The 10,209-nt window shown below is 41.1% G+C and overlaps 1 protein-coding gene across 1 annotated transcript in view; it reads left to right on the forward strand.

Annotated features, from left to right (window-relative positions):
* Position 1: 1 nt before the first annotated feature.
* The window catches only part of PODN (podocan), a gene marked incomplete at its 5' end in the record, with an annotated part of 23,001 nt that continues 12,793 nt past the window's right edge, over positions 2-10,209 (forward strand). Inside the window, 4 exons of the mRNA XM_009287487.1 lie at positions 2-25; positions 1,777-1,870; positions 3,463-3,527; positions 7,798-7,907. Coding sequence (XP_009285762.1) covers positions 2-25; positions 1,777-1,870; positions 3,463-3,527; positions 7,798-7,907 — 293 coding nt within the window. The remainder of the gene's footprint in view (positions 26-1,776; positions 1,871-3,462; positions 3,528-7,797; positions 7,908-10,209) is intronic.

The raw sequence follows: 10,209 nt of genomic DNA on the forward strand, positions 1-10,209 counted from the left end.
GCTGACCAACCACCTCTCCCTGCAGGTAAGGGAGCCGAGCCCCGGCCGCAGGTCCCCGGGCCGGCGCGGACCACCCAGCTCCCAGACGCGCCCCCGGCCACCTCTGGGGCCTCCCTGGGCTGCTCAGGCCCGTGTCCTTGCCTTCGCCTGAACCCGGCTCCTTCCCGCATCCTTCAGCGGCTCCTTGGCTTCGTGTCGGAAGCAGGAGGTGCAGCAGGCCCAGCGCTTGTGCTCGACAAGCGCGCCTGGTTATTGGCATGAATTCTCTCCCCACAGATCCAGGGAGGAAAAAGGATAGGAAATTTTTCTCCTTATTCTCTCCCAGCTCCAAGAGAAGAATTTTCGTCCAAACTAATAATTACTGTTTCTGGTGAAGGCCTTTCCCTTTGAGGTGTCTTTGAAAAGGATGGGCTAAATTACTTCATTAACAACAATTTTTCTGGCAGCACTGCATGTTAGTTGAAGTGTAGTAAACACAGTGTACCAGTCCAGACACAGACCCAACCAGTGTCCCGCAGTGTCCCGTCTCTCCCTGCAGCACATGGACTCAGCAAGGAGCAGGCGTAACATGGCCGAAGCCATCCATCACAGTGAGCAGCATTGCCTGTGACATCCAGACAGCTGGTGCTGCACTTGCTGGGCTGCATGCGGCCGGGAGACTCTTGGGTCATTTTACCTGGGAAGGTCACACCCACTGCAGAGACGTCATGTCTTTTCAGGAGAAGGGCATGTAAGGATATGAGATTCAAGCTTCAGGTAGAAGCAGCAGTCTGTCCTAGACTGTCAGCAGGTTTCCGTGCTCTGCTGTTAGTTAATCGATCCCTATGACCAGCATTTGGGCAGGCATCCTTTCCCTGCCTGTGCTCTGACACCTGAGGACGTGGGCAGGGCGGGAGCGTGGCAGCCCTGTGGCTGTTCCTCCTCCGAGTGGTGGCAGTAGTTCCGGGCTTTTCAATGCCTCTTTGGCCCTTATCCAACTGCTTTTTGTTTATTGCTCCCATTTGCCAATTCTGTTCAATGGATGAATTGCAGATTTTGTTCAGAGCTTTCCATCCAAGTGCAGCATAGTTAGAAAAACTGTAATGTAAGCTGGCACCTTCCTCAGCAGATCTGTCCCAGGTGTGTGCTAGCCATGGCTCCCACTTCTACTGCCAACAGCAGGGAAGCTTTTTGGAGGAGCAGCTGTCACTTTCTCTGTATTGGCCTGACTTCCAGCACAGTGGGTCCTTGACTAGTCCGCTAGATGCTAAAACACTAGAATCACTCATTAATGGTCAGACTGTTAGTCAGCAAGTTAATGAAAATCTGATGGCAATCACCCCTGACAGTAAAACCAGAGGAAATGAGCCCAGTTTGACTCTCTCTGCCCATGACGGGTTGTTTTTAAAACAACACATAAATATCAGAAGTAATAAACTTGGAAATCTGCAGTGCCAACCTTGTAGCAAATGCTTTGCTGCAGCTACAAGGTTTGGCTGTGGCAGATGGATTATAGGCCTTGCCAGGCATTATCACACTCTTTGTGTGCTATCAGTGCATAAGCCGGATATTTCTGGAGGTGAGCACAAGCTACAAAACTTGGTTCAGGCCTTCAAATGCTGCTGGGTTTGGATGTCTTGGTTTTGAGATCTGAGTTTGGCTCATTATGGAGAGAAGTCTTGACAGTGATTTGACATGGTGGGTTCATTTCCAAATTTTGTTGGAGTTCACAGTCTGGGTTTATTGGGAACCTTCCTGGATTACTTTGCTGATGATTAATACTCTCCATTTTCTTAGAATAACCAGATAGAAGAAATCTTTCCAGAAGAGCTTGCTCGTCTTTACAGACTGGAAACTCTCAATTTGCAAAACAACAGGCTAACTTCAAAAGGTAAGCTGGCAGAGCCGTGACGTGGACAGAGCCTGTGCCTCCACAGCACCAGCTTGTGCAGTGAGGCCAGTGACAGCTGATAAGGAAAGCCACAGAGTGATGGATTGACTTGATTGGAGTGGTTAGCTATAAGCCTCACTCCTTTGGCCGTCACACAGATCATGGAGGCACTTTATCATCCGAAACATAATACTCAGTGTATAAGAATGCAGCCTTACTGAACCAGTGGAGGAGACCTGGCAGCAGCACTGTGTACTGTGGCGTGAGATCTTCTCGTCCAGGAAACTCCCTCCAGTCCCACAGGCACATCAGTGCAATGCACTTGAGAACCAGAAATGTCTACATGCGGAATGATTTCCTTCTGACTGACCTTGTTTCTTAATCCACTCGTTTAGTTCAGTCTAGTCAGTCAGTTAGTGCAGTTTAGTCCAGTTCAGTCCTTGTTGAATTTGGTATAAATACAAATAATATATATTGCAAATAAGGCAACTTCTACCCTTCTTCTAAAACCGTTTTGATTTTTGTAGACAGGTTTTGCTTGCTAAGTCATATGCTTATTAGAGAAACTTTTCAAGGGGTTAGTAAGGAAAGCGAAAGAAACAGGAATGGGAGTAAATACTGAGAGAGGAGGATATGCAATACAAAAGAGATAATTGTTAGCTTGTGTGTCACCCAGTTGCTCTGAATGCTGTTGCTATCCTTATTCCAATGATAGAGAACAGCCCTTATTGAGAATGTGGGCATATTCTGCATGGGACCCAAAACAAAGCTCTCTTACATAGCACAAGGAAGGCTATGCTTAATAGATTCAGACTTTGACGTTATTACCTTTGGGGCTTGATGTTTCTTTCACAAGCTTCAGTGCAGCCCTGAGTTTCCAATGTGTTTTGACATGGGAAATAGCTTCACCTTTGACTTATGGTTATCTAAGTGCCAGGTGAAAATGTTATTTGCAGCCTTTCCATTGTGACAGCAATTGTGTTTGTGTGATCAGCTGGATGTGGAGTGATTCAGCTGAAAATTAGTAATTATTGGGGGAGGGTAAGCTCCAAGTTGGATCAGCTCTCTGAGCTGGCTACTGCGTAGCTATCTGGATTGTGGGGGAGCAGAACAAGGGAAGGGTTATGACATGCAGATACTGGTGTTATTTTGGCAACATCATGGTCATAGATCAGATTGATCTGATCATTAAACAACCTCAGATTATGTCCTTCCAAGAAAAATGATTTGCAGATTCATGAGCAAATGACAAAATAAACTTCTCAGATAGCATGGTTGCTGCGAGCACCGATAATCAGCCGTACAGTAAGTCTACACAGCTCTGTACCTGACCCTTGCCAGTGGGGTTGGCCACAGGCCTTTCGTGCTTAGGATTTTTAATGGTCTTCCATTGCTCTTAACAGTCTGTGGTTTTTTAATTTAAAAAAACCCAAAGACAACAATAGGTCTGAGTCAGACTGTTTCAGTGGCAATGAAAAATATTTAAACCTCACATTAAAGATATCTGAGAGAGAAAGCTACCCTCTGGTATTTTCACTCAGAGAGGCAATAAGGTGCCAATGTCACTGATTAGAGTTATTCCTGTTTCTAAGGGTTGCCAGAGGAAGCATTTGAGCACCTGGAGAACCTGAATTACCTGTATCTGGCAAACAATAAGGTAAGAGGCTCACAAGGCTTTCAGAGTTCTTTTCTAATCGGGGTCTGAAAGTTAAACAAGCAAGTCTTCAATTCTTTTAAAATACATACGCTACATAAGTAAAATTGTGCTAAAGTGATATTCTAATGCAGGTTCATCTAAGGTCAAGACAATCAGTGTGCTAAAAAATTAGAGGGTACATATGCCGGTATATTTTGAACACTTATTTATTTGTGCAACTGGTGAAAAGTATCCCTTGTGTGTGTAGGGAGGTACAGAGAGCCCCTGCATTTATAATTTACTGCTGTCTTCAGTAGGCTTTGGATCAGCTACATGCAAATTTGGTAGCTGCCTGTATGCAAATATGCTGTGGGGTAATGATGTGAAATGCTGCATATCTCATCAGATGAGACTGGTTGAAAAATCTGTGAACAAACGCATCCTAATACCTGTGTTTGAGCCATCAAAATCTGTAACAAGCTATCCAGTTTTCCCTGACTCCCATTCTTACTAGATTTGATGTGAGGGGATACCCACACACAGTGAAACTGCACAAGTTATGGATTTACTCTTTTAGCTGCAGTGGTAGGAGCTGAATTTCTTTTTAAGTGGAGAAGATCCTGGGTGCTTTCCTGTTAATGACCCAAGTGGGATGTCATGACAGAAGCACATCTTTCCTGCCAAGGCTAAGAAATGAAATAACTTCTCACATACCCTTACATCTGGATGGTTCCCATTATGGCTTTCTTTTTCCCCAGTGATCATCCACAAATATTTGCTACAGAAGAAACTGGGATGCCACAGAAAAATATAAGTTAAAACATCAGGCAGAACTTCTTTTGTCTACAAAACCTCTGCCCTTCCATCACTCCCACTCTCTCTCTCTCTCTCTCTCTCTGCCTGTCTGTCTATATATTTTATTATCCTCTTAAAATCTGTGACCTTTTGACGTTTTGTTTATATACATGTGGCCACATTCAGGTTTCAGTCAGGCCAAGACATATCCAGAATCACTCCATAGATTTCTGTATGGAGTGATTAAGAATAGAACCCATTCGTTAGTACAGTAACACTGTGTTCTTTTCTCCCTTTCAAGCACCATTTCCATACAACAATCTTGGCAGTTCATAACTCCATAAAAAAGAACAAGCCAGACTCTGACTAATATTCCAGAACTTTGCACTCCAGTTTTCCCTGTGTGACAAAACAAAGTGTTTGGTTTTTCTGGCTTTACTGCAGAGAGAAAAAGATCCTAAAAGAAAATGCAAACATCAGCGAATGTCAGAACTAGTTATAGTGAGAAGTTGTGGACCCACAAAAATAACACATTTCTTTATAAATCACAAGCCCGGACAAACCAGATTGGCTTCAAACTGCATCCCCTCTGCAGCAGGAAACACTGCTGATCAAGTAACTGTGGTGTCTGGAGGAGAGCAAGGATTTGCTGGTAGTTTGCTCCTTGTTTTATGGATTATCTTAATGCTGCTTTATCTTCAATTGTGATCCCATTAGATGTAGCTAAATTATCTTTCGTTAAACTAGCATAGTTGATCGGAGAAAAGAAATACCGTAACAGGCTAAAAGCCTTCTGTGGCTTATGAGTAGCAAGTACTTCAAGTAAAGAACGGATGCTGTAGTTTCCTTTTTAATTTTTCACCCCACTCATAATTTGTATCTGTCATGTAGTATCCACAGTAAGCCTTGTTAATAACAGAAATCTCTTCCACCAAACTGGAGACCAGGTCCTGAGCTATCATTATTATTTACTATAAGCTAGTGATTTTGGTGACAGAAGGTTTTACATTTCCCTGTATCCGCAAAGTGATATGGGATTCACCTGGATCCAGTACTTCTGTTTATATCAAAGCTTGTTATAAGCAAGAAAACTTGTTTCAAAACTGGTGATAACTTTTGTATAATCCTTCTGAGTTCATTGGTTAACTCTTTAGTTAACAGTGGAGAAACACTGTCTGTCATATGGAAAGGAAGATCCAGCAATAAAGCTGCAAGAAAATTGCAGCTGGAGAAATGCAGATTGCTACTTAGTAGGCAATATACTAGACAAAGCTACTCAGACAACTTTATTTTTGCTAACAGTTACAACAATCCAGCATTAATCCTTCAAGCAGTCAACCAGTGGAGATAAATTAGTCTCACGACTAAGTGCTGAAATGCCAAAGCAAAGTCCTGAGCAAGTGAAAACTCTTTTTGGATGAAACTTCTCTTCCTCTTTCCTCTTTCTTGTGGTTCTGATGGCTTTCATTTCACATACCTGAGCCATGCCCTTTGTTTTGTATAAAAGTTATGACCTAATAGACCGCGTTTCAGGAGAAAAGCTTTAATGTGCCACCATGTATGAAAGTGATTAAGTCCTGTGTCTGAATTCTCAATATTATGTCACGGTAGAGACTTCTTTCTTTCTGAGGCACTGTCAGACCTTCCTAGTCAGAGATGAGTGCCTTCATCCACTTCCCTGAAATCATATCTCCCAGGTCAGGAGGTGAGAGATTATCAGTAGAGCCAAGAGCAGTACTGTGGCAACTGCAGTAATATGTAAAATGCCTATTTCCACTGCTTACATACAGTCTGGAAGTACTGATAGGAGTGTGATTTGTGGGAAAGATCTTTCTTGTGTTTGTGACCATTAAACATTTAAGACAGCTTAAGGATGGAGGTTTTGGCACAGGTGAAAATGAAAAACAGTAAATAATGTACTTTCATCTTTTAAAAAATAGGACTGTATTATAAGTGCAGTAAATTGCAAGTTCTTGGATATGGTCCGTCAGTGTACACTTGACAAACTAGTAGAGAGAGATCTAGGCACCCTTTAGGTAAATACATAGTTTAAGGCTTGGGTTAGGCAGTTCTCCAATAAAGTATCTGTTCTTTCACACATTGTTCATCTTTTAAATATTTTGGTTTTACACTATTATTAATAACCAATTGCAGTTTTATTGTAATAGAAATTTGAAGAATATGTTTTCTCATCATGTGAGTCTTGCTGTGCCTTGCTGGCTGTAAGGACTAAGTTCTCTTTCATGCAACAGTGCTGTGAGGAAGAAGCTTTACAGATTCAAAGAATTTCAAGCTAGGCGGCAGACCTCTTCCATTGCCCAGAGTTTCCCATCCTGATCTCAAATCTTTAGATGACAAAGACTTCAGTATCTCCCTAGAAAAGATGTTCTCTCCAGAGCCTTTCAGAATGTACATAAAATAGCCTTTCAGAGTGCACATAAAATATCGCTAAGAGTGGTCTCATTAGTACTATAGTTGACATCTGTAACCATGTGATTGTATCTGCGTACTGCAATTCAGGAGTCTTCTGCTTATGTACTCAAGGATCATACCTACTACAGCACTATGTTAAGAATTTGTTTCCCATTTTTTCTTGATGCATAAATCTTCTGGGTTTCCAGAAAACTGTCCTCCAGCCTGTATTGTAACCTGTATTCTTGATTTCTAGATTAATGACTTGGCTATTAGCAGCCACTCAGTGAACCTAGCTATTGTATTATCTGGATGCTCTGTAAATCTGAGCTTTTTTGATCATTAGTTTTCACTCCACCAATTTTTGTTCAGATGCAGGCATTCTTAGCATTATTTTTTAAAATCACTGACAAAAATAGCAATAGGCCAAGAGCAAACACATCAAATCCTATACCTCTCGTCAACTACAAAGTTTTGGAGACAGGACCTTTCTGTATTTTGTTTCTGATACATCACTTGTTCAGTGAACAAAGTATCACTGTACAGTAGGTCTTTGCTTTGAAGTCCCATTTGATATTCCATCATTTGGCTCACAAGCATCCCTGTCCTTTGGGAACCTGAATCCTCTGTTGAAAAGATCATCGTAAATGGATGAAATATTGGAACAGACATATAAAGTGACACTTCCCTGCCCCCCACCAATATACTTTCATATGGGGGTAAGTGGTAGGCCACTGTGAGACGGGTCAGATTTTTTTGGCACAGCAGACTGAGGAATTAGGAACAATAATAAGCAACGTGTTTGCTCTCTGAATAACGATGTCTTGATTTCTTCCACCAAAAAGAGACAGGACTCTTCCAACCAAAACAAACATTCACGTATCTTAGAGCAAAAGTCTGTCTCCTTCCTGGAGAGATTAGTGAGTGAGGACAATTTGTTTTTGTTCATGCAATCTGCATTCGGTTTAATTTATTTTTGCCTGTTTAGAGAAAATAAATTTGCAAGTATTTTGTTGCTGGTCTAATACTTGGTTAAAACATTTGTTACATTTAATTGGAATTCCCCTGTATATTTCTTTTACAGCTAACAGTGGCTCCGAAATTCCTACCAAATACCTTGATCAGTGCAGATTTTGCAGCCAATTATCTCACTAAGATATATGGGCTCACATTTGGACAGAAACCAAACTTGAGGTAAGGGATCAGGAAGTAATACAATAATAGTGTTCTGCCACTGCTTGGAGGCAGTTGGTGAGTGATAAGAAACTATCTGGCTAAACCATGTTATTGTCTACTTATGTTTTTGGGAAAGAAACTGACTGTTATTCTCAGCATGAAAGATCAAATAATCTCTCAGACAAACACATTCCAAGGGCTTTTACTAGCTGCCAGACACTTTTGCATAGATAAAAATTAAATTGTCTCCATTTTATTTGTGTATCAGTTATGAGTTGAAAGGAACAGCTTTGGTTTCTCAAAATGGAGATTAACTGTTTAGAAATCCCTAGTTTTATTATAGTCCATTAATTTAAAAAAATAGAATCAGGTTGAGAGTACAGTACTCAATGCAGTTGAGTATAACTTAACTATATTAAAGCTAAGCACTTTAGCACCTTCAGAAGTGGTTCATACCCTCAGGTCAGGTTTCAAAGGTCTCTCTGCTAGTTTCAGGTTGTGATTTTCTCAGCTGGATCCAGTGCAGCACATTGGCCCATCTCAAATTCAGATGCACGTAGACCACTTCCTGTGAGATATGGTGTTTTCCAAAGGCATTTTGAGTAATCTATACAGACACTGCAGCATCTAAATCCTGCAGAGACGTCTCAAACTCTGTTGGTAGCAATTTACGCATCCAAGTTTGGAAGCAGTTAATAATAGCTGACCGAGTTGAGCTCTTAGAGCCCAGTCTTGTGACGAACTGAAGAACTCTCTGTTCCCACTGAATTCGTTGAGAGCTGAAGCTACTCTGTACTTACTAAGCCTTTAGTCTCGTAGGCTCTTGGTAGCTGAAAAGGCTGAATCACTCACTGATTTCTGGCAATATCTCATCATGAAAGAAGCTAAATTTATACATGTGTTCTTCCTTAATCTGAGTTGCAGAAGCTGCTGTGTTCTGATTTAATATTAAAATTCTTGCACTCTTCTGAAGTGATTTTCTCACTCTCCTATATCAACCCTAATTTTAGTCAGAATAGTAACTCATTGATTTCCAAGATTGCTGATATAAAATCCTAACGCAGTTGTTTCAGTTGGTTTATTTGCCCCCAGCAGAGTTCATGGTCTCAGACTGATTATTTGGAAAGCAAGGTTTTCAGAAAGGCAAATATTTGTGAGTTAAAACTACAGCTGACCGTGCAGGGTGAACAATATTTTCAGTGTGGCTCTGAACTCCCTGGAGTGTGTGATCACACGATTGTGTTTCTATACCAAGTCTTTCCTTCCTTCCAGAAAGACGTTGCCAAGTTCTCTGCAACTGGTAGAGAATCCAAGAACAAGTTAAAAAAGTACACTTTGACACTGCGCTCTTTTGCAGTTTTAACCTGTCTCTACAATTTTAGCTGCCTGCTGCATCTTGGGGTAAACACAGGAAAGGAAGGGGTAATCGAAGTCCGTAATATCCTATAATGTCTTTTGTTAGAAAGAAGTCAAATTAATTAATTTAGCGGTTAAGCCAATGAAAAACAGGAATAATTTCGTAGGGGTCAATTGTTTTGTACAGAATTAAAACCTGTATAAGAAAGAATGAATCAATTTTTTAAAATCTTATTGGAAAAACTCTTCTGTGAATATTAAAGATTAAAAGTAAGAAGGGCAAAGGGAAAATAAGAAACCCTCTTTCTCTCAATCCCAAAGGTTCATTAAAAACCAAAATTCTTCCAGATTGAGTAAATCTGCTCTGTCTTTCTGTCAGTACTTTGTGCCTTTCTGAGTTGTAGGAGTAGGAGAGAAACTGTTTCCTGGGGTATTTCCAGCCTTCATGGAAGCAGAAAGAATGGAGGGGTCAGAGATGGCCCTTTCTTAAGAGATATACAGGTTGATTTTGCAAGCCCAAGAAGCCCAGATTTGATTCCAAATAGAGGTTAAAATTAGGGGCTATCTATTAATCAGATATGAGTTCTAACCCTTTCGAGTGAGGCCACCACACTGACATTCTTTGTTTCAAAGCACTGCACAATCCCAGACTTGCACTCAGTTTCTTGTTAAGAAGATAAGTCTACTTGTGAAATTTGTATTCAAATGCGGGTATGGATTTTGAATAGACCTAAATTTCAGAGAGTATTTGGACGAACCATTTGGTTTTCCATCTATATCCCTTGCTAAATTAAAGGGTACATTTTAAAAACAAACCTAATTATCTCAAGGAAAGAAGAAAAGTTTGAAATACAGTTTTTAAACAGCTTTCTCTTGTGTCATGGTTTAACCTCAGTTGGCAACTGAGCACCACGCAGCCGCTCACTCACACACCCCACCCCACCCCCCCCGCAATGGGATGGGG

This window comes from Aptenodytes forsteri, unplaced genomic scaffold (assembly GCF_000699145.1).
Source record: "Aptenodytes forsteri isolate BGI_AS27 unplaced genomic scaffold, ASM69914v1 Scaffold119, whole genome shotgun sequence".
Taxonomy (NCBI): Eukaryota; Metazoa; Chordata; class Aves; order Sphenisciformes; family Spheniscidae; genus Aptenodytes; species Aptenodytes forsteri.